At 37.4% G+C, this 24445-nt stretch overlaps 3 protein-coding genes across 6 annotated transcripts; all 3 read right to left on the bottom strand.

Annotated features, from left to right (window-relative positions):
• Window positions 1-500: 500 nt before the first annotated feature.
• On the bottom strand, window positions 501-7734 carry KDTA (KDO transferase A). Of its 4 annotated transcripts, XM_086570721.1 has the most exons (12): window positions 7300-7734; window positions 7166-7208; window positions 6742-6864; window positions 6192-6311; window positions 6035-6113; window positions 5374-5490; window positions 4510-4607; window positions 3264-3354; window positions 2188-2307; window positions 2007-2077; window positions 1165-1202; window positions 501-1058 (listed from the first exon to the last, which is right to left on the bottom strand). In XM_086570721.1, exons 1-12 carry the CDS (start codon window positions 7596-7598, stop codon window positions 980-982), a joined length of 1278 nt encoding a protein of 425 aa, XP_086426847.1. In that variant the 5' UTR covers window positions 7599-7734; the 3' UTR covers window positions 501-979. The 4 variants fall into 4 exon arrangements, with proteins under 4 accessions (XP_086426847.1, XP_086426846.1, XP_086426845.1 ...); XM_086570720.1 differs by lacking the exon at window positions 1165-1202 and having other exon boundaries at window positions 5374-5484; window positions 7300-7733; XM_086570719.1 differs by lacking the exon at window positions 1165-1202 and having other exon boundaries at window positions 7300-7732.
• Window positions 7735-13508: 5774 nt separating this feature from the next.
• On the bottom strand, window positions 13509-14514 carry LOC147487010 (uncharacterized). The gene is made up of 4 exons (XM_086573915.1): window positions 14438-14514; window positions 14146-14266; window positions 13939-14014; window positions 13509-13780 (listed from the first exon to the last, which is right to left on the bottom strand). The coding sequence occupies exons 1-4, from the start codon at window positions 14512-14514 to the stop codon at window positions 13509-13511; spliced, it is 546 nt and encodes a 181-aa protein (XP_086430041.1).
• A 4012-nt stretch (window positions 14515-18526) lies between these two features.
• LOC147487009 (uncharacterized) lies at window positions 18527-19386 on the bottom strand. Its single transcript, XM_086573914.1, has 2 exons — window positions 19091-19386; window positions 18527-19019 (listed from the first exon to the last, which is right to left on the bottom strand). Exons 1-2 carry the CDS (start codon window positions 19384-19386, stop codon window positions 18527-18529), a joined length of 789 nt encoding a protein of 262 aa, XP_086430040.1.
• Between the last annotated feature and the right edge of the window lie 5059 nt (window positions 19387-24445).

Below are 24445 nucleotides of genomic sequence, written 5' to 3'. Positions count from 1 at the left end.
GGTGTTTTTTTGGTTTGGTATTTTTTTGGTTCAAAATTTTGGTGTTTTTTTGGTTGCTCTCCTAAAGATGCTCTAAGCACGCAATTCTGTCAGAATGAAAAAGCAGAATTGAAGAGATATCATCATCAATGTTTTCTCAAGTCCCATTGCATCTGCCAAAATTTTCAATAGTATACTCACGATGTTAGGACTTAGGACAGTCAATTTTTTTATTTTCCTTGGTTTCTGTATGTCTGAGTCTGGTGTGTGGTGGTGTTGGGTCAACCCAAGCAATTTGAACAAGGTTGGGGGAGGATGACCATCTGACTCCCCATTAACACTGTAGACTGACTTGATCAAAGTCTGGTACCGCTGAAGGAAGATGGAGCTATTAATCTATATATGCTGGAAGATGCAGATAACGTAAAAATTGCCAAACAAAACAATAGCCAAACTAAAGTCTTTTCTCTAACCCTAATGTGTTTTAACTTCACATGATACACAACTATGACACGTGTATATACATAGAGAAAAGGCTCAATTCAATTATAATCAATGCTCAATTAGTTTACACAAGGGCCTTGTTTTGGCTAAGTACCTCTCCCACCAACTACAAATTACAGCATGATGAGGCAACATTCCATATTTCCAGCCACTAAATTAGCTCTGAGAAAAACTGCATCGCTATTTCCAGTCAACCCCTTCCTTTCACTACATTTACCTATACTACATTGAATATTCACAGCCACTAAATTAGCTGTGTGAAAAAAAGCCGCCGTCCTTTCTCTACATTATGTACACCATCATTTGTAGTTGATAAACAGCTCTACATATTTGCAGCCTGCAATCTTCTACAGCATACAAGCAAGGCCTTGCAGTATGTTCACCTGTCAGGACCACCAACTTCATCTCGTTTGCCGACTAATCAGATGGAGGTGAACAAGATTCCAAACGTTTGCAACAATCCCATTAGACAGAGCAAGAAAGGTCTGTTTTGCAGCTACACGGCGTGCTTCCAGAACTCTATGATTATTGAACATCTCACTGAGAGCTTCAAGAAGCTCTCTTTTTCCAGAAACCTGAAAGAGCGGTGGAAGAGTAACAGATGTTTAATTGAGGTTTATTAAGAACAGTTGCATATGTAATAGAAAACTCATAGTCAATTAGATATGCATGCCCACACACCTCAGTGGTAAATAGAGAGGAAACATCATCGATTGGCTCTGTAAAGATAATTCTTGTCTTCAGTTACATACTAGAAGGAAGAGGTTGGATGAACTTTTTTTCAAAGAATAGACTCCTGGATTACTAAAAGCGGCTTCATTCATATTTGTTACCAGAAAGGTTTATCAATCAGATTCAGTTTCTGAAAAGCAAACGTTTATAATATCCAATTCAACCTCATAAAGCATTTTTTAATTGGCTCATACACAAAGAATGACTCCTTTTATCCAGATATTATGTTGAATTTTACAAAGACGACAGCCATCGATCATGTAATATATGGATAAACAATTTATTTTTATTAACAAAGGGAAAATAGTTTAGAGAATGAATTGGCTTTTAAACCATTTGAAAAACACTGCACTAATAAAATGAACTCTACTGATAACCAACCAGTGATCAAGTCCGACAAAGATTCTTGAACAATTAACCAGTTCACGGGCTTAAATCCTACCTCTTGTAGATACTTCAACTCTCAACCATTTTACCAGTTGTTTGGGGCAAGGTAGAATAGATTGTTAAGTAGTAACTGTGTACTAATTAGATGAGCTCAAACTTGAGAACTTAGTTGACTCATGTTAATCAGTTAAAAGCTTTAGCTATATCAGTTGATTGGATCTAACAAAGAGGGTAAAGGTAAACACAAAACATGACTGGAGAAGGTCCCATTTTTCACATTCACGATTCACTAGGTTTCTGTCCACATGGATGCCATGTGTACTAATTAGGACCTCCACAGAGTAGCTCTTTCAATATATTTCAGAATGAAACGACACAAAAGCATAAGAGTTACGGAATATCACCTGAAGAACTGAGAAAGGATTTGCTCGTTGCATTGCAAAAACCATATGAGAAAAGTGCCCAACGTGATAACCTGAAACCAAGAAAAATGAAAAGAAAATGTGGTACCAGTCATATCTTTCACATAATGTAACAAAAATGCTTCATAATGAGGTTCTTGTTGGCACAAGTTATGACTAGTACCAGTCAAAACAGCACAGCCAGCTGCAGCAGCCTCTGAAAGATTATGACCAGCTAAACCAGGTAGAAAAGAACCTCCAATGACAGCTATTGGTGTTAACCTATACAAACTTCTCAGTTCACCTGCAACACAGGTGGAAAGTAGACTGGAGTGAAAACTGAAAAATACTGTAGAAACAGACCACCATGAACTTAGCAAACCAAGTTCACTTGCATGGAGACTTAAATGAAATATCAATCACAGTGCAGCCTACTTGTCTCAATGAAGAAAGAATACTGATGGGCCAGCACAGTCACTTGAATGACTACAGACTGGGAAGTTCAACTAGAATGAATACATGAAAGTAGAAGAACATACTCTAGTTCAACCTACCAAAAACACAAAAGAACAAAAAAATAAAAAATTACTGAATATCTTTACCAAGAATGCTCTCTAGATGTAATCTCCACTAGTGTCTTTTGAAGCACAGATAGCCATAAGGAAATCCTTATACATGCTCAGTAATTTGTATTGAATTTATTTTGATTGCTTCTAATATGCTTGAGAAACATTCTTTAATAGTCTATAGGAAAAACTAGTCACTGTTGTCGTAATTTTTAAACTTTTCAGAACTGCTTAAGAAAATCTGCTTATTTTGTTTTCGTCATTGTCATGATTCATGAAGGGTATATAAAATATATATTCCGAATGAAAGACGATTGGCAACATATCACCATTCCAGATTCTAATATCAGGGCATGTAAAATCAACCCAACATTATAAATTAAGCATCCTTCAAGAGGAAAAGATATATCCAGGCTTACTATTGGCCTTGAGAAAGCATAAGGATCTAAGATATATTAGTTATACTTTGCTCTATAAAGCATAAAGACAGCTCCCTGATTTTTGTTAGTCCATAAGTCCTGGTTATAACATCTCATTCATAATTTATTTTTAAAAGCAGAGATTTCCTGCTAATTGATCACACGTTGATGCTAAACCAGGCTACCATGTGACTGGTGTAGGTTTGCATGTTATGGCACAAAAAGTAGAGAACTATTCTCAAATTGAAAGAAACCAGTCAAAGGAAAACAATTACCTAAAGTGTCCACCAAGTAGATATTTGAGTGTGGTGAAATCTTATCATCACGAGACCTTAAAGCAACATCAATTCCTTCTTTCTGCAGTGCCTTCAGGATCACAGACATTGAAACACTAAAACAGGCATTTATTGTAGTTGATAAATGACAAGAACTGGTGGTCAGTGATGCTCTGCGATCATTAAAATGATTTCAAGAACATAGAAAACTGTGATGCTGGTTATAAAGAATGCTGAGTACAGTAGCCGGTTGTATAAGGGGCGTGGTTATGTATCCATGAGGATTGACTAAATGAAAGGATAACACTCCATTAGCATCATACTTATCACTCTATCCTCAGGTTGTCATGGGCATCAGTCTATCACTCTTATCTGTAAACTATCATATGCAGTTGTGATGATTTGGACTGGCCACTCTGAATGTTAAGTGCAGTTATGAAGGCTGATTAGTTAAAGAGGAACAGCCTAGATTGGTAGGATTATCTATCTGAGAAATCCTAATCATCTGATTCAGTGGTTAACCTCAAATGATTCCGCGCCTCTGGACTTCCGAAAGGCAAAGCTTGACTCTAACAGATTACAGACAAAACTGAGAAAATAGTTTAGTCCGAATATCTATTATGCATGGAAGGGCAGTAGGTCCCATCCATTGTGCGTCATAACTCATAAGATTGGGGTATGGAGTAGGAGGGGCCTTAACAATTTTTTCTTCTTTTCTTATTTTTTCAAAAACAAAATTTGGGCCCTTGAAACCGTGGGCTGGAGGCTCCAGCACCCACTAGTAAGGCAGCATGCCAAAGATCTAGTATACCCAGGTCTGTATATTTGCTGCATGCAAGGTACTCCTAGTTATTGTGACCATAGACCTTTGGCTTAATAACAGTATATCGGGATTCAGGGAATAATGTTGCATGACCACCAACGCCAAAAAAGGAAATAGCATCTCTCTATTTATAATAGAAATATAGGGTTCTTCAGGAAGTGCAACGGTTTTGTTGTTTAAGGACTGCATCGATTTTTTTTTTTTCTTTTCTTCCTTTCCTGTGTACGTAGGCATAGTCGTCTTAACCTACTAGCTCATTATGTATATTTTTACTTCTTTGTATCAATTTATAAGACCTACTGGATCTGTTTTATCTTTGCATTTGTTTTCATTTGGCAAATTTATAAACATAAGAAGAAGCCAAATAAACCACAAAAACACTAGTATAGACTACAACGTTTCAAGAAAAGATCAGAAGCATACTTGAGCAATGTGCTGCTGCTGCTGTGGATGCCGTGGCACGATAATTGTGACCATGTCAGGGAATATTTGCATTAGTTCTTTGTGAACCCCTAGCATTACTGAAAATTCATTTGGTACACACTTGCATTAAAAAAAAGGGGGCTTTCTACATGTAAATGCTAGATATATATTCGCTGAACTTAGAAATAAATAATTATAACTTTGAGGCGCAATTCCATATAGCATTATTACAGCATCTTATATAACTCATTATTCAAGCAATACATTTACACGTTAGACAACTTTTCAATTTTGATTTGCACACAAAGAGCGGTTCTTACTTCTTAGACACACATTCAAAACACTCACTTAACGCACCCACACCCGCACTCATCCACCTCATGCAACTATGGGGTATGGACTTTTCCATGGGAAGGAATTGCTTTATTGTTTTTAACTATCTAATACTAACTCATATTTAACTTAAAAAGTCATGTATTGCAGATGTCAATTTGACTAAGTAACTTCTCATCATGTTTAAACCAAACAATTAGAAGCAAGCTGGCCTAGGGAGACAGGGAAGCATCAGGAGTCGAGGAATTGAAATATCAAGAAAAAACTGATTCTTCTTCATCAAATACCAAATAAAGGAAAACGAACAGAAAGTTCAATTGTCAAACTGTTTATACATGGAAGATCTACTCTGATGTTAACACTAAAAATATTCAATAAATAAAATAAAATACAATAATAATAAATAAGACACAACAAATCCATGAGTTAACTAATCAAAGCAGTGTAGCACTAACATGAAGTATGACAGAAAATAGTGTGAAACTCTGAATAAAATCGAATTAGAAATGGAGATAAGCACCCAGTGCTGACCTTCTTCTTCGCCCTCATGTATGGAAGAAGCCATCCAAACTGGCCTATTAGCAAGTTGAAGCTGCAAACCTTCTATGTGTATGCTCTCCTTCCCAGGAATATCAACCTCTCCTACAGCTTAACAGGAAAGAATACTAAGATCAAAATGGAGACCACTGGAATATGACAAGCCCTTTAATTTCATAAAAGAACTCTTGATTGTTATTCACTGACATGGTTTCACATTGTAGCAAAAATGTAGCACAAGGAAGAACAGTGAAGCATCATTTCCAGCTATGTGGCATTAGTTACTTCTGTGATCATATAGTAATGTGGAACATAAAGTTGTAGTAAGAATTGAGTAGTGACGTTTCTATAAAACTAATTTCTTTGATAACTTGCATAATTTGGTTACAGATTTAATTTACAAGAATGGTGGTTTATATAGGCCTCACCAATCAATACATCATTAACACAAGTACACATTGCGTAAATGTCTACATATTACAAGTGACCAGATCCCATGATTTAACGAAAATTAAACCGTAGATCTTATGATTGTGCATTATGTTCTCTCACACATACTCTAACAAGCACACTGGTAGTCAGTTATATTAAAGGAATTGTCTATTATTCCACAGAAGCACTCCATGCGTCATGTACATTAAGAAGTTAAATTTACCATATTTCAAGTCGCCAGGAAAGTTGATTATAAATGGTGGTGCTCGCAGCAATTGAAAATTGATGGCCTGTTCTGAGCTCTGCTACAAACAAAATGATCAGTGACTAAGGGAGATGGGATCAGCTCTTGTGATAGTAAACTCATTGAAGGACCATACCAATGGGGTAATCAGAGAAAATTTTGACAGCATCAACGAAATCAAGGGTAGAGCTAGTGGCTGTGACCAAAGTTTGAAAGATCTGGAAGAAACCCGGGCATTTAACAAAGCCAGCATGATCTGAGCATAACTTGCAAGGATGAAAACCAATACAATTACCGATCACCAAAAAGAGAGAGGAAAGGAGAGAGTCAACAATCCAAATGCAGAGATCAAATGAAAACCAACTCGAATGATTTTTATTTACCAAAGGATCTACAGGTAATATGCTTATACGGAGGACGGGAACGAGGCCGAGGAGGAGGTGGGGGGAGTGGACCATGCTAAGTATTACATACTTTTGGTAATCTAATATCATGAAAGTGGCATACTGATAAATACTCAAAGTATCCTCTGCTTTAAAGCTCTATTGACTAAAAAGTGATCAATTGTTTCTGTCACTGAAATAGAGAAAGTGAATTGTAAAGGGAAAATATCTGCCTGCATTCAGGTTATCCTCAATTTCAAATTCAACATAAAGGCACGAATTATTATTGCGATATTCACTTACGCCTTTTCTTGAGGCACCCAAGATGAGATTTGGCCAGAGCTCACTTTCCAAAAGCACGACCACATTTGGACTCCAATATTTAAGGAAAGCATCTACTGCAGCAGGAGTATCAAGAGGTGCAAACTGCGATTTAAACAAAATGATCATAAAAAAGTAAAAAACAGAAAAAGTCGAGAAAAATTAGTTTTCCGATTAAGTTCACTATGAAGGCTTCCTGAAAATTTACAGGAAGGATTGAATATGGAGAAGAAAATTTCAATCAATGAAACATCAAAATGCCTAACCAGAATAGATATAAGACTTCCTAAGGACTACAGAGAAACTAGTTACACTTGTAGAGTACCAAATAACTATTGCAACATAAATTGCAAGGAGTTTAATAGGCTTCACCAATATTATACTGAGAAGAGAAAAAGGAATATACCTGATATATGACATGAGCTGGAAGGCGGTCTTTTATTACGTTACTGCAAAAACGAGAAAAATGGAGTGATGTATTTGGGGGTATGCATAAAATAAAATGGTAAAGTAAAGAAGAAAAAGTTAGAAAGTTATTACAAAGCTGAAGTAGTAGTGGTAGTCATCAAAATGTTGAAATCCGGCTGTTGTTTAATGCAGTGGTTAATAAGTGGAATTGCAGCCATGGTTTCACCTAGAGAAACAGCATGAAAGTAGATAAGAGAGGCAGGTGGACGAGGAAGTGAAGGGCGACCCAAGCGTTCTGGCCAACGAAGAGGGTGCTCAAGACCTTTAAATCTTCTCCACTGAAGATGAAGATAGAGAAATGGGGAGAGTCCATATGTCATTGCTCTATATACCATGTAAACTAACTCCCCTTGCCTCCTCGCTCTTGCCATTTAATAACTCACTCTTCACTCTTGCCTGCCTGCCTGCAACAACTACTACTGTAAAAATCCAATGGGATGATTTTGCCCAAATAAAAATGATAGATGATTTTGGCTTCTCAACTCTTTACTCTCACTATGCTCCGTTTTATTAGACCACGTCCAATGGGAGCAGCTATAATGGGCTGCTAAAAAGTGCCATATAGGCCCTTTAGCAGCCCAGCTAAATTTGGCAGCCCAAATTCGAAAAACCAGTCTAATGGGGATTTTTAATAGTTGTTAAATTCGGGATAGGGGTTTCTGCCATCTGACGTTAAATTACAACGGATGATATAAACTCTGTCGTCTGTCTAGTCCAGACATCCCAATGGCTAGAAACAACTAGTTTTTCTGAAATTACAAATTTATAGCAACTACTTCACACAACTCTCTCACCATTTGCTCCCATTCTCATATAATTTCTATCTACTCCAACTACAACAATCACTACTTCAAGTACAACAATGAATCCAAATGAACATGTAACCACATCAAAAGGAAAGAAATCTACAAGGTACGTCAATTTTTCAATTCAAGAAGATGAGGCTCTTTGCAAAGCGTGGATATATGTTAATGAAGATCCAATTGTTGGTGCGGGGCAACGAGTCACACACTATTGGGAGAGAATATTAGATAAATTTTTAGAGAGGGTTGGTGAAAACAACAAGAGAAGCAAGAATTCGGTGTCTACTTGATTTGGACACATCCAAAAAGCTTGCAATCGGTGGGTGGAAATTATCTCCTCTTCAGAGAGGACCGCAAGAAGTGGCACAACGATCCAAGATCGGTTGGCCGAGGCAAAAACAATATATATGTTGGCTCATAACACACACTTTCAATTTGAGCATTGTTGGGCCCTCCTCAAAGATAGCCCAAAATGGAATGAAGAATTGAAGAGTCGGTCTACAATTACATCGAGGAGACGAACCACCGTCATTCTTGATGTAGATGATGAAGTCTTGTCTTTAACACCCACAACGCCGTCGGCAACTCTTGGTGGCGTTCCAATTGATCAATTTCCTACACAAGTTGGGGATGGAGGTGGAGGTGGAAGTAGAAGTGGAAATGCAAGTGGAAGTGGAACCAAGAAAAAACGACCACCGGGAACAATGGGTGAGAAAGAAATGATGAAAAAAGGAGGAGATAATTACAAGATGATGGAGAAATATTTGGCACAAATGACGAATGCCGCCTCCAATAGGGTGAAGATGATGGAGCTCAAGAAGTGGAAAGAAGACAACAAAATATTAGCACAAGATACTTTTACTCTTGAGCCGAAAGTTACCGAATACTTCAAGATAATGAAAATGGAGATAATTCGCCAAAGAAGAGAGAGTGGAACGTTTGGAACTCCAAGTGGTGCTTCTAGTAGGGGTGGTGCTTCTACTACTTATATTAATTTCAATATTTTTTTTTGAAGAAGCTAGGGGTTAGGCAGACCCCAACATGTATTAATCAATATCTCAAGTACACTTTTCCTTGCGCATCCTCCACTACAATTTTAGTCAGTGCACAGTCTAAAGGAGGAAGAAAATAGAAAACAAAATCTTCATGAAACTTACATAACTTAGAGAAGTAATCAACTATCCTATTTGTTTCCCTATACACATGCTTGAAATCAACTTGTTCAAATTGTTGTTGCAAGAGCTGAATAGAAGCAATAATGTTAAAACAATACCAAGGAGGTTCCTCTCGCCCAGTTATCGCTCCTACTGCACATTTAGAGTCCGAACAAACTATAATTCATCGAGCTCCAATACAAATAGCTCCCTTCATACCCGCTTCAACAGCCAAGAGTTCCTGGGTAATGATCGACCTCTTTATAGAGCTCCCAGTATACGCCAGCTGAACAACTCCAGCTGCATCTCTTATCGCACCACCAAACCCATTAAATTCTTCAGTGATCGATCCATCTGTATTGACTACAAACTCACCTGGTTCAGGCTTAAACCATTTACACCAAATTGGGGCTCGTGCCGTGAAAGAAGCTTGTATCCCCAACCTGTCGAGAAGTACTCTAGCTGCCACCATGTCAGGGACTTCTTTCAACACTGTCTGCAGATATAATTTCATATCCCGCTTCACCTTTTCGCAGACTCGATCTTCAATTTGCTACTTCTGCTGAAACTTCCTCAAGTTCCTTTCAACCCAGATGGCATATATAGTAGCGCAGACAATAGCTCTGACAATTTCAGATTCCATAGTGGCATCTCTACAGATCCGCATAATGTTATACCACTCGGCAGTTGATGACTTAACTTGAGTGCTCAAGCCTAACCATCTTTTCACTATCGCCTAGACACCTTTAGCATATGGACAATCAAAAAATAGATGCTTTGAGTGCTCCTTGGAAGAGTTGCAGAAACTACAAGTAGATTGGGTAATAATTTTCTTCCTAACCAATCTATCCTGTGTAGGTAAACAATTCGCAAACAATTGCCAACCAGTGAAGGAATGTTTAGGGACAAATAGCTTACCCCAAACCACTCTATACCATTTGACTTTTGTTCTAGTCTGCTTGAGTGCCATGTATGCTAACTTGGCTGTGAAACATCCTGAGACTGTTGGAGTCCAGATGACCTGGTCTTGCCTTAGTATAGTGTTCAACTCAGTATCCTCTATGCTCTTTTTCAGTTCACTAGTAGGCAGACTAGTAACTAGGTGGTTCCATCTCCCACCAGTAATAAGATCACTAACTAGAGCATTCTCCGCACCTGTAAGAGTTGAACTGCTTCAGGCCACTGAAGTAAAGGAGTATCATGGCACCAAGGATCATGCCACACATAAGTCTGCTCTCCTTTCACTATCTAGTGCCTTACTAACTTCTGGGCAGCCTTCCGATGCTTTAAGACATTCCTCCAGACCCACGAGCAATCAATTAGACTTTTCATAGTCCAGAAGTGTTGTTTTCTAACATGATGCTCAACTGACCACTTAACCCATAAAGAGTCTTCATAGCTTGCAATCTTAAAAACGAGGCCACAGTTGGCAGCCTTATTCCATGTCTTCGGGTCTACTATCCCCAGCCCACCTTGATCTTTCCCAAGACGAATGAGAGAGTGACTAACATGATGCATTTTGGGTGTCATCTCCGGACTAGCCCAAAGGAATCTATTTCAAATCTTACCAATGTCACTCAATGTTTTCTTGGGTAAAATGAAAGTTCTTGCCCAATAAACATGGAGAGAGGATAAAACCGATTGAATCAACTGGAGCCTACTTGCATGAGTGAGAGACTTATTCTTCCAATTTGAAATTCTCTTAGTAACCATTTCTGTCAAAGAAAGACATTCTTTGATCCTCATTCTAGATGCAGTGAGTGGGAGCCTAAGATTAGTAGTGGGTTGCACTTCCATAATGTCCGCCAATTCCTTTGCTTCATGATAGCTTATACTTCCAGCCAGTAGTGTTGTCTTCTATCTACTCAACTTGAGCCCAGTACACTCAGTGAATTCATCAAGGGTTTTCTTCATTGCCCTCATAGTTGTTTCATTACCCCTACAGAACAATAAGATGTCATCTGCAAAGCAAAGATGTGTGAGTTTAATTTCTTACACTTTGGGTGATAAGAAATTTCTTTCGCCAGCATATTACATTTCAGCATACTACCCAAGCACCTCCATGACCAGGACAAATAAGTACGGGGAGATGGGTCCCCTTGCCTGAGCCCTCTACTACCAGCAAAATAATCTTGGGGTGTACCATTGACTAAAATAGAATAGTATGGTGTAGGAATAGCACATCTTAGTCCACTCAACAAATTTCTCCGGGAATCTAAATCTTACTAGCACTTTCTCAATAGTTTGCTAACTAACTGTATCATATGCTTTGGTAATATCAATCTTTAAGGAGCATCTTTTAGTCTCATGAGTTATATTGTAGCTTATGATCAGTTCATGAGCCACCATGAGATTGTCTTGGATTGATCTGCCGAGGATGAAAGCAGATTGTTGCATGGAAGTGATTTTTGACAAGTAAGACTTCATTCTATTAGTAAGTATTTTCGATACACACTTATAGATAACATTGCAGCAGGCAATAGGTCTGAACTTTTCAACTCTGGAAGGATTAGCACATTTGAGAATGAGACTTAAGTGCGTTGAATTAACACCTCGATGAATAGACTTCAAGGGAAAAATGGAGATAATTGCCTTTACAAACTCATCTTTCACATAAAGCCAGTTCTTCTTGGAAAAGTGAGCATTAAAACCATTCGGCCCTGGTGCTTTATTATCATCCATCTCAAATAGAGCTCTTTGAATTTCAGCCTCAGAAAAATCTTGGACCATAGAATCAACCTCATATATTGTGAGGACTCTCGAAAATGGACTCTCAAGAAATTCAGTTTCACAGCTAGCTGGTGAAGGTTGTCCCAACAACCCCTTGTAATAATCAACAAAGGCTTCTGAAACTTCCTCCTGACCTTCCCTTCGAACTCCACCAGCATCTTGTAATACCCAGATTAGATTTCTGCTCTTTCTCTCCTTGAGAATATTATGAAAAAACTCAGTGCATTTATCCCCAAATTTCATCCAATCATATTTGGTTCTATGCCTGAGATCCTCCCCTTCCATAATCATAAGCCGACAGAGAGTAGTTCTGGCTTCTTTTTCCCTTGAACGTAAAGGAACATCCATGGGATTACTTTGCTGGGCCTTATGTATGCTTTTGAGTTCTTTCCTTGCTGCCTCTGTCTGCTTAAATAAGTAAGAGCAATAAAATTTGGCCCAGCCCTTTAGTTTGCTCTTCAGTAGCTTCAACTTCTGGGTAAGTTTGTACATGGGATTGCCATACACTAATACATTCCATCAGGTCAGAAACATAGCCAAGAATTTCGGATGAAGAATCCATAAATTACTGAACCTGAATGGAAGACTAGCAGAAACTTTAGTTATAATAGAGACGATTATTGGGGAATGATCAAAGATTCCAGGAGGAAGGAATTCAGCATAAGAGGATGAGAATGTAGCGCTCCAGCTACTGTTGACCATGCATCTGTCGATTTTAAACCACTTTCGGGCAAAGTTGGTCCATGTATAGAACCACCCAGAAGCTTTCAAATCATAAAGTTCATCATGAACAAGACAATCAGAAAAAGGGGTAGTCACCCTAGGATGCACAGCCTCGCCCCCAATTCTTTCAAAAGAATACAGAACATTATTGAAGTCCCCTACCACACACCATTCACCTTGGAGCCCTGTGTAAATATTGTATATATCACTCTATAATCTCAGTCTATCTGTACTTGAGTTACTAGCGTAGACAACTGTAAAGAAAAACAATTTCATTATAGGTAGTAACTCCAATTTACAGTGAATAAGCTAGTCAGTTTCCATTATTTTCACCAACGAAATTATTCCAGGATCCCATGATAACCAAACTCTCCCACTATCACTGCTGTCGTAATTGTTCATTTCCATGTTGTTTTAGTTATTTTATTTCCATTGTTGTTAGTTCATTTCCAATATTGTAATTTTAATTTTAATTTGAATTGTCTTGAAACAACATATATAAAGTCAAACATAGATAATACTTAAACTATAGAACAAACATAGATAATACTCAAACTACAAACATAGGAATACTCATACTACATTCCTTGATCCACACGAAATTGCCAAAAGTGATTGATGAGGTCAACTCTTAGTTGAACATTAGTTTCTCTACTTTGAATGTGACAAAGTGTGTTGAGTCTTCTTGCAATTTCCTCATTTCGATTCCCGACAACATGCAATGCAACTGGTGGCTCCCAATCCATGTCAATTTGCCAATCTTCGATATCAATCTCTCGTTCATCCTCGACAATCATATTATGTAAAATTATACACGTCTTTATTATCCGATTAATGTCATCCCTACTCCACATTCGCATTGGCCTCTTGATTATCCCCATCTAGTTTGTAAGACACCAAATGCACGCTCTACATCTTTGCGACACGCTTTTTCCATCTTAGCAAAGAATCCCTCTATTTGAGTTGTTGTGTGAGGGATTGTTTGTACAAGTGTAGCCCATTTAGGATAAATCTCATCGGCTAGATAGTAACCCATTTTGGATTGGCGACCATTCACGGTGTAATTGCAACGAGGAACATCACCACACATAAGATTGTCAAAGAGGTGAGAACGTTGAAGCATGTTGACATCATTATTTGAACCTGCCATACCAAAAAAGCGTGCCAAATCTACAAGTTTTGATCGGCAACGACTTCCAAAATGATTGTAGGTTTCTTCTTATGTCCTACATGTGTACCTTGCCATGTCGTAGGACATATTTCCCATTGTCAATGCATACAATCCAAACTTCCAAGCATACCCAGAAAGCCACAATTTTCACCTTGTGCAAGTAGACGTTGAATGTCTTCTTCATTTGGAGCCCTCAAATATTCTTCCTCGAAGACCGCCAACATGGCATCACAAAAATACCTCAAGCTTCGAAAAAGGTGCTCTTTGCGATTTGAACATATTCATCCCACGCATCCGCACCACAACCATATGCAAGCAAACAAATGCAAGCAATTACCTTTTGCATACCCGTCAAACATGGCTTTCTAATGCCATCAACCTTGTATGTGAAGTACTTGTCATGGTTAGAGATGACTTTTAAGATTCGGAGGAAGAGATGGCGGTGCATCCTAAACCTCCTACAGAAGATATCAAGAGGATACTTCAGGTATTGCATGAAATAATCCCTCATAATCCTATTGTGAGCGTCAATTCGATCACGATAAATGTACTTTCTATTGGGGACCGAGCCTCGATGATCACGAGTAGCTCTATGCATGTCTTACAACAACAAGAAAATAGGTACGAACATGTTCTCATCATCATTCATCATGTTCTCATCTTCAGATGAGGAGCTTGATTCAACATAGTGAGAAGAAGAAGCCATTTTAAATGTGAGAAGAAAAGTTGCAAAGTTGAGAATGAATGTGAGAAGAAAAGTTGTAAAGCTGAGAATAGTAATGCAAAAAGTGTTAGTGAAGGCAAAGTTGAGAAATTTGTGGTCTATAAAGTTGACACAAAAAATGAGGTTGGTGGTTGAAGAGTTGATGGTTGAGGAGTTGAGGGTTGAGGCTTTAATGACAAGTAAATGCATGTGAGTGAAAAATTGGTTGAATTTGGCTAAGTCTAAATCGTGTTGAGTGTCTGTCGTCCGTCCATTTAATTAAAATGGGAGACAGACGACATAGTTTATGCCATCTGTACATAAATAACCAAGAGACGGCAGAAACTATGTCGTCCGTCTCCCAGAACTTATTATGGCAGCTGCTAGCGAAGGTCTTAACTTTGGCTGGGTTTTTTACTCTTTCTAAATTTAAGGCCCTTTTAGCAGCTCCATTGGAATGACATTTTTGTGATTGGGGTGCTATATTTGCCTTTAGCAGCCCATATAGCCCCCCATTAGACTTGCTCTTATCACTAGTAATATGGTTCTTGGATGAAGCTATCCATGCGATATGTGGAGTGTTTGCTGTATACTTTACGAGATTGTGACTGCAATATTTCTCTTCGTGCTTTCGGTCCTTTACCATTTTCAGGAAAGTGCAATGTTGGCCGGATTATTTTGGGTAGTTTAATTGGGCACTCATCAAATTGGATTTGACAACCCCAAAAAAAAAGAAATTTTATAAGTTTGCCATCAAAGCCTAGGCCCAATAACCAATTCAACCGATCTCGCCATAATGAAACTTTCGGGTCGTTTGAGTGTACACTCAAACGGTCTCACCATGTCATTTGAGTATACACTCAAATGATACCATCATGTCGTTCTAGTGTACATCCACGTGGTCTGAGCTTGTCGTTTGAGAATTGGCTCCTGGAATCTCCATGGAACAGTCTGATTGTGTTGTTTGAGTGTACACTCAAACGGTACCACCATAACATTTGAGTGTACACTCAAACGGCTTGAACATATCATTTGGTATTACATGCAAGCGGTATGGCTGGGTCATTTAGGGCTTTTATGGGGCAACCTGGGGGAGTCGTTTGGACTAAAATAATTGAGAAATTCTACACCAAGGAAATTCCTGATTAACTAATGATTAGCTCGATTAATGTAATGACCTGGAATTTTACCTAAGGACAATCCGGTCATTTTACGTGTTAGTTCAGTGCTACTATAGAATAATTGGTGTAGACTGATGTGGGTGACGAGTGTTGGTATCTGTTTTATTTAAGTATTCTAGTAATTATAATTTTTGGTATGGGTGTTTGACGCGGTAAATTCCAAAGTTAATGCAAATTTATTGTTGTTACCATTAAAATGGAACCGGTTAATTACTAGATATATGGCGTGGTGTAACATTTATCATTTGGCGGGCTTGATTAGTTGATATGGGTTTTTCATTGATGGTTAATTTTATGTTGGGCCTATTGTATTTTGGGCCTTTATTTATATTACTACTGTAAATTATGTGGGCTTAGAACTGTTTTGGGCTTCGTATATTATTAGGTCGGTGGGAGATATTAGAAGGTTAGTTCTATTAGAAAAGGGGAGAAAAGAAAACGGATCACACTCTTCTCTCTGTGGGGGGCTTCCAAGTAATATCACTCGGTTTTGATCCCCTCGAAATCCGTCTCTCTCTCTCTCTCTCTCTCTCAGCTTAATCAAAACTTTTTCCGCCGCCACCATTCGGTGTTTAATCCACAACTTAAATTAATTTCGGTGCTAGTTGCTTCAGTTATAATCAAAGGACTGAGCTTTTTACTAGGGGATTTGTGAGAATAAGAAATTGAAGAGGATGCCATCGCTTGAATCGAAGATGGTTGAAAAGGAACGAGCTTTCTTTCTTTTTTTGCTATTTTAGCCAAAATTCTATGCGATCCAGCTGCAGGGAAATTTGGTGATTGATGTTTTGAGATTTAGCTAAGCTTGGACAGAAATGAATAGAGAAAAGGAAAGATAAGGTCGTCACTTTCCTTCCCTTATTAATTTCTTTGTCATTTACTTATATTCAATCTTTTAATTAATATGCTTATTCAGGTACTTATTATATCCTTTGGCTCTAACTATTAGTATGAATTTTGAGAGAAAAAAAATGCACTAATCTCATATATGAACGAAATTTAATTTATTATGGACTTTGGCTTTATGGCTAAGGGTATGTTAGTTCTTAAATTTTGTTACAGGCCACAAACCACACCGCTACAGACCATGTTAAATCACTGCGGGCTATTGTCAAGCTGCATTAAGCTTTAATATATTCCTACATATTTCTATTAACTTATGGTTATTTTTCTAGCGTAATTAAATTTGTTCGTTATAATAGTGTTGACATATGTATATTAATGCCATGCAATTATCATAGGTTTCACCTACGCTAAACACTTCTTTTGTCTAGGTGGAGTATATATATATATACTCCACCTAGACAATATATATAGGTGGAGTATATATATATATATATATATTGTCTAGGTGGAGTATATATATATATATATATATATATATATATATATATATATATATATATATATATATATAGGTTCCGTTTACAACACTTTTTATACAATGTTTTATACAATACTCCTTGAAAATATGAATTAAGCCTTGATTCCTTGTAGATATGATCTTCACACCATGGAGATCATCTCCACAAAAATTCAACTCATTTGAAAACTCCTAACCATGAGAAAAATTGCTCTCAATCTATGAATTTTCATCAACGGTCCATAAATATAAATTTTGTAACTCTTTTTTAACAAACTTAGAAATGTTCAAAGGACCCGATATTTTGTTGAGGTCATATCCATAGTGAGAACATCTTATCCACAAAAACTTAGCCATTAAATCATCTTAAAGGGTTCGGTAGGATGTATTGTATAAAACATTGTATAAAAAGTGTTGTAAATAGAACCTATATATATATATATATATATATATATATATATATATATAATATTTTGTGTGGTTGTTCATTTGCTTGAGATTCGGGAAAAACCTCGAATAAGTAGAAGTGAAGTGACATGCTAGGTAGAATACTGATTCAAGGTTGATAATCAGTTAATTAGGAAACTGTTGTGAATAACTAACAGCGGAAACTATGTTATCCACTACAAATAGATCAACCCTACACAAGGATTGATCCTACTCTCTAGACAAGACTTCAACACCCTCCAAGTACTATCCCAACGCTTCTCATTAACAATTTAACAAGCATATAAAGTAAAGATAATAATGCAAAAGAGAATCAACCACAAGACAAGGATATGTCGTAATTCAGCAACTTGCCTACGTCCACACTGGCGAGTTCCATGCTTTACTAGATGTCCAGAGTAACAGATTACAAGAGTTCTCAATTCACTCACAAAGAATGAACACTTAACTCACTAAGAATTTCTCTCTTACAATCTTTCTCTTTATTTCTTTTGGTTAGGTTCTGTTTTTACAGAAAAAACTTATATTTATACTGATTCTGAAAACTTCCAAAAACAGTCGATTTCGTGCTGAAAAATGGTGTAGCGTGGGCGCGCCCTTGGCCAGGCAAAGTCTAAGTGCGTGCGCGCCTAACATATTGTTCATTTGCCAAGAGAGGAGTGCGGGCGTGCCCTTGTCCAGGCATACATAAGCGCGGGCGCGCCTTATACGAGAGAAAGAAAAAAAACTCCTTTTTTCTCCACATTCTCCACCTCGGTGAGATTTTAACACATAAAACCGAGTCGAACACATCCATCAAGAAGTATTAGTCCCCAAAACTCACTGTAACTGCCCCGAAGGGCCATGCCCACAAAAGGCTATGCCTGCGAAGAGCCACCCACAAAGAGTGTCTTGCTCACGAAGAGCCACCCACAGAGAGTCATGCCCACGAAGAGCACGTCATGCCCACAAAGAGCTATCTTCACAGAGAGTCATGCTCACAAAGAGCAATCACGCCCACGAAAGGCCATGCCTACGAAAGGCATCAATCAACAATGCATGAGCCTCCACCATTTGTGGAGAACCTCCAACCAATGTTGGAACTCAACTCCATAGAGAACCTTCTACAACCCAAAGCCCTTTTGCCCATAGGCAATGAAACAAATTCCCAAGTACAAAACTTGTCACGAGCTTCCACCATTTCATGCATATCCACCGACCAATCTTTGCAATGACCATCTCTAACAACTTTTTCGAAGTCGTTTGGTTCATCACCTTCGATATTTAGTGCGTAGGCAACCGAGTCCGGTTGACCATAATGCTTCACTAGCTTACCATGCCCATACTTCGTAACTTGTTTCATACTTCTCTTTGGCTTTGATCTAGCCAAAGCTTGCTGCTTAGGTTGTTGTAGCTCTACTTCTTGTTGAATAGTTCTTTCATTAAGAACCTCACTCTCTTTAGCATCCTCAGACACTTCTATCTCAATCATTTGAGATTTTATAGAATCACCACTATTTCTAGCCTTCTCCGACTTGCTAAAATGTAGCACCGAAGTCTCATCAAAGGAACCTCACTGCTGACCAGGAACTTGTGGTTCTCAAAACACCATAATCCGTATCCCTTTCCTCCTTTTGCATAGCCCAAGAATATAGCTTTCTTAGCTTTAGAATCAAGCTTACTATCCTTCATATGGTAGTAAGCACTAGATCCAAACATGCACAAAGTACCATAATCAGTTGGTTTCCATGTCCACACCTCATAAGGTGTCTTGCAGTCTATTGCCGGAACTGGTGATTTATTATACAAGTAACACGCCATGGCCACTGCATCTACCCAGAACTCTTTGCTAAGATTGGCATTGGAAAGCAAACATCTAGCTTTCTCAAGCAACGTGCGATTCATTTTTTTTACTAACTCATTCTGCTATGGCGTGCCCCTCACTGTCCAGTGTCTAGCAATTCCCTGTTGTGCACAAAACTCTTGGAAAGGCCCATAGGTATACTCAGTACCATTGTCAGACCGTAGAGTCTTCACTTTCCTATCTGTGCGATTCTCAACTATTGCCTTCCACTTTTTAAATGTCTCGAAAACTTCATCCTTGGACTTCAAGTTATATACCCACACATAGTGTGTATAATCATCGATAAAAGAGACATACTACCGGTTACCTCCCTTAGAAGCCACTCTAAAAGGTCCCCAAATATCTGTATGCACATAATCCAGGATGCCTTTTGTCTTGTGCTTGTTTGTACCGAACTTGACTTTGTATCGAACTTGACTCTGCACTGCTTGCCATAGACACAAAGCTTGCAGAATTCCATTCTTGGTTTCTCCAAGTCTTTCAGTAGCCCTCGCTTGCACAACTCAAACAATCCCTTTTAGCTCATATGTCCAAGGCGCATATGCCACAATTTTGTGCACTCAGAATCATCACCACATATATCCACTGCTATATCGCCTATCACTGTACTACCCAACAAAGTATACAAGTTTCCATGTCTTTGACCCTTCATAATGACTAAAGAGCCACTAAGGATCTTTAGGACTCCACCATTTCCAACAAACTTGTGGCATTTGGAATCCAAGGTACCAAGAGAAATGAGGTTCTTCTTTAACTCGGGAACATGCCTCACATCGGTTAAAGTCCTCACCACACCATCATGCATCTTGACTCGTATAGTTCCAATCCCAACCGTCTTACAAGCAACATCATTGCTCATCAAAATAGAACCTCCATTCAAGTTCTCATAGGTAGCAAACCACTTCCTATTTGGACATATGTGGTAGGAACACCCGAAATCAAGAATCCACTTTTTGGTCATGTGGTCGTCTTGTGTAGACATCGATAGACTTACATCATCCCCATCGAAGCCGGAAGCAAGACTTGTTTCACTAACATCTTCATTCTCAAACTTACCACTCATCTTGTTACTCTTTTTAGGGCTAGGGCAATCATATAGATAATGCCCCTTTTCTTTGCAATTATAGCACCGTACATGTTTTAAAGGCTTCTTCGAACTATCCTTCCACTTGCTTGTGGAAGTCATCTCATTCGATATCACCCTCGTCGTCTTTTCTTTTGCTTATTTATCAAACTTCTCTACTTTAAATCTAGCATTTGACATTTTGGGAGCCTTTTTTCAAGTCACACACAATAACCAAAAAAAAAAAATCTTACTAAAGAATTTTATCGAACACCTTGCCTACGCAAATTTTAAGCACTATGGTTCTTTACTAAAACTCAAAATCCTAGGTCGTATACCCCGCTCTGATACCAATTGTTGTGAATAACTAACAACGGAAACTATGCTATCTACTACAAATAGATCAACCCTACACAAAGATTGATCATTCTCTCTAGACAAGACTTCAACACCCTCCAAGTACTATCTCAACGCTTCTCATTAACAATTTAACAAGCATATAAAGTAAAGATAATAATGCAAAAGAGAACCAACCACAAGAGAAGGATATATCATGGTTCGGCAATTTGCCTACGTCCACATTGACGAGTTCCAAGCTTTACTAGATGTCCAGAGTAACAGATTACAAGAGCTCTCAATTCACTCACAAAGAATGAACACTCAACTCACTAAGAATTTCTCTCTTACAATTTCTCTCTTTCTTTCTTTTGGTTAGGTTTTGCTTTTACAGAAAAAACTTATATTTATACTGTTTCTGAAAACTTTCGAAAACAGTCGAATTCATGCTGAAAAACGGTGTAGCACGGGTGCGCTCTTGGCCAGGCAAAGTTTGAGCACGTGCGCGCCTAACGTACTGTTCGTTTGCCAAGAGAGGAGCGCTGACGCGTCCTTGTCTAGGCATACATAAGCGCGGGCGCGCCTTATACGAGAGAAAAAAAAAAAACTCCTTTTTTCTCTACAGGAACGTTACCTAATTAGAACATGAGTGAGGAACCCATACCGCCTTTCTCATCGGAATGACTAAATTCATTCCCATAGATCCTTACCCCAATAGGAGAACTATGATTGGCTTGATCCTTAAATGGGTATGTAGGCAGCCACCCAGCTCAGTCGCTTCCATAGGAAAACCCCTACCCCTTTGAGAAAGGAAATCAAATGTTTAATATTCTTTTATCGCTGTTGAAGTTGGGCATGAGAAATATATAATTGTACGTGTTATGCATGGATATATTGAATGCTAACGTTTTTCTTGAGATTATGTTAACCGATGCACTTACGAGGATTTAATAAGGAAACGGTAAGTGATATTAAGCAGCTAAAGGGATGAACAGGTGCTCCCATAAGAAGAAAAAGCGTACGGGCAAGTTAAGAACAATTTAACGTGAATGAAGCGCACTCTGAGTAATACAACGGTTCCTTTACCTATTTATTTTAATTTCAAATTTATTCCTTCTAAGAGCGTGTTGTAATAAATTATTATTTCTTTAATGTCTTTAAGAATGAATCCATATTAGAATGCATCCATTAGGTAGAAATTATGACGTTGATGAGTGTTCCAAGTGTGAAAGGCCGATCTAGAGTAAGAGATTGGTTTTGGGGCGCTGCAGCTACTTGATTTAACTGGCATTTGTCGAGATGGTTAAGTAGCAGGTGCCACGAATCAATATCTTTTAGTAGTTGGGTTTACGACTGAGGTTTTAATATATTAAATGGAAGTATATTATTTGATTTTCATGTTAAGACAGGTTGTAAATTTATGAAATGTTGGAAATACAAAGGAAACTCTGTCAAAATTTCTTTGAATGCGATGTTCAAAGGGGTGTTTTATATTTTAGTTCTAGTTGGACTCATGTGAGTCAAAACTGCTCATGTCTTGGTTTATTAGATGATTGAATATTTGGATTGAGCTATTTTATCTGAATATTCAATTGTATGGAAAATTGGGGCGCTACAATTAACCAATAAAAATTGATTGTATAAATACCAATTACACTTTTCTTATACATAAACACCGAACACTTTTCTTATAATACAAAATCATTAATCGATCATAATTGTACAATAATTTATTTAAACAATGATCTGCAAAATTGAAATTAGTAATGATCAATTATCAACACATCCCAATTGAATTAGCAAAATTGAAATCTGATTTAAAAATTTGGGTTAGGAACAACACAATTAGTTGCACCAACACAATTACATGCACTCTGCACTCTTTATATGTTATGACATAGTATTTATATAACTAAGTTAAAACATGTAATCAAACATGCCAAAATCTAAAATAATATAATCAAATATACCAAAATCTAAAATAATAATTTGTTTTATATCTAAACTTGTTATTTTTTCATTTTTTTTTTCAATTGTGAATCATAAACTAGTTTGGGGTTTATGGTTCAAGGTTTACAAATTTCGTACCAACATATTTTACTTAATTATTCAAAATAATAATTTGTTTTATATCTAAACTTATTATTTTTTATTTTTTATTTTCTTTTTTAAATTGTGAATCATAAACTAGTTTGGGGGTTTAGGGTTTACAAATTTCGTACCAACATATTTCACTTAATTATTCGAAATAATAATTTGTTTTATATCTAAACTTGTTATTTTCCATTTTCTTTTTCAAATTGTGAATCATAAACTAGTTTGGGGGTTTGGGGTTTAGGGTTTACAAATTTCGTACCGACATAAAAAAAATTTAATTCCAAATATATTTCACTCAATTATCCAAATCTAAAATAATAATTTATTTTATATCCAAACTTGTTATTTTCTATTTTTTTTTTTCAATTGTGAATAATAAACTAGTTTGGGGTTTAGAGTTTAGGGTTTACAAACATATTTCACTAAATTATTCTAAATATATCAAAATTTCAAATATCTCTACATAAAATACTCAAGTTTCTCATTTACTTCTTACTCATTTTTTTTAATACTTAATCAAATACTCAAGTTTCTCATTTACTTCTTACTATTTTCATACTCAATCAAAACCAATCAAAATCCTAAATGGAATACGAAGATGAAGAAGAAGCATTTGAGGTAATGTTTGAGGTGCAACAACAAATTAGAGAAGGAGAAAATAGAAAAAATGTTGAAGGTGGAGAACAACCAATAGAAAGTGAAGAAGTGGTAAAAAATGTTGAAGGTGAAGGTGAAGAGGTTGAAGAAATAAAAGATGCGACTAGTCGAGCAAATGAGTTGCCGAGAAATCATCGACGACAAAGACAAAGAAACCTAAATAATGAGGTAACACTTGATTATAATGAATACAAAACACTTGATTGATTGAATGAATGAATGAATCTACAAGAGAGCATTGATTAGAATGAATGCAAAACACTTGATTGATTGAATGAATGCAGAACACTTGAATGGATGAATTAACAACATTTAGAACCCAAGTCCAAACAACACCTCTGGGTTGCTTGGGGACTTTAGCAATCAACATGGCTTGGTCTTTTGGACCCTTTATGGAACTACATGACTGGGTCGTTTATGAACCCTATTGGCAGATGTGGCTGAGTCGTTTGGACTAAATTTAGTGAGAAGTTCATTTTTTTAGTGACTTTGAAATCCTTCATTACACAAATTGTTTTAGACTCTTGTTTTATTCTATATCTAGGATCCTTTGCCACTATCCGAGAACCGATCTTCTGCAAACTCGAATGACGTGGATTGTCAACCGATTTTAAGTGATACAATAGGAATATTTACTATGGAAGAGGTATGATGGAGTATGCATTGATTTTTTTTTTTTAATTTTCTAAATGTAATTTTATTAGTGTATTAATAATAGTTGTTGTTTTTTTTATGTGTTTAGGTCTTTCATACACGTAGCGAGGCAATTGGTGGGCAACCGCTAGAGGAAAACAAGTTAATGTGGTTGTGGTAATTAAAAAGTCGGAGTATGCTAAGGGAAATCGAGTAGCAAGATTGAATTTGGCTTGCAAGTGCTCGGGTGTGTATTGGTCACACAAGAAGGAAGGCGAAGGGAGGGATAACAAGAGAAAGTCGGGAACCAAGAA

Source organism: Coptis chinensis, chromosome 7 (assembly GCF_015680905.1).
Source record: "Coptis chinensis isolate HL-2020 chromosome 7, ASM1568090v1, whole genome shotgun sequence".
NCBI classification, from domain to species: Eukaryota; Viridiplantae; Streptophyta; class Magnoliopsida; order Ranunculales; family Ranunculaceae; genus Coptis; species Coptis chinensis.
This window is presented reverse-complemented; position numbering and strand designations above follow the sequence as displayed.

Bases quoted from the DNA above. Each gene is read 5' to 3' on its own strand.
- LOC147487009 (XM_086573914.1), bottom strand. From the start codon at position 19,386: ATGAATCGCACGTTGCTTGAGAAAGCTAGATGTTTGCTTTCCAATGCC. The intron at 19,020-19,090 runs GTGTTTTGAGAA...GCTACATTTTAG, and splicing joins GGAAAGGGATACGGATTATG to CAAGTCGGAGAAGGCTAGAA.
- LOC147487010 (XM_086573915.1), bottom strand. From the start codon at position 14,514: ATGGCTTCTTCTTCTCACTATGTTGAATCAAGCTCCTCATCTGAAGAT. The intron at 14,015-14,145 runs GTAATTGCTTGC...GCGGTCTTCGAG, and splicing joins GTTTGACGGGTATGCAAAAG to GAAGAATATTTGAGGGCTCC. The intron at 13,781-13,938 runs GTATGCTTGGAA...TTGGTATGGCAG, and splicing joins TGAAAATTGTGGCTTTCTGG to GTTCAAATAATGATGTCAAC.
- KDTA (XM_086570719.1), bottom strand. From the start codon at position 7,598: ATGGCAAGAGCGAGGAGGCAAGGGGAGTTAGTTTACATGGTATATAGA. The intron at 6,865-7,165 runs GTATATTCCTTT...TTTAAATCGCAG, and splicing joins CAGCTCATGTCATATATCAG to TTTGCACCTCTTGATACTCC. The intron at 4,608-5,373 runs GTCAGCACTGGG...ATGAATTTTCAG, and splicing joins ACATGAGGGCGAAGAAGAAG to TAATGCTAGGGGTTCACAAA.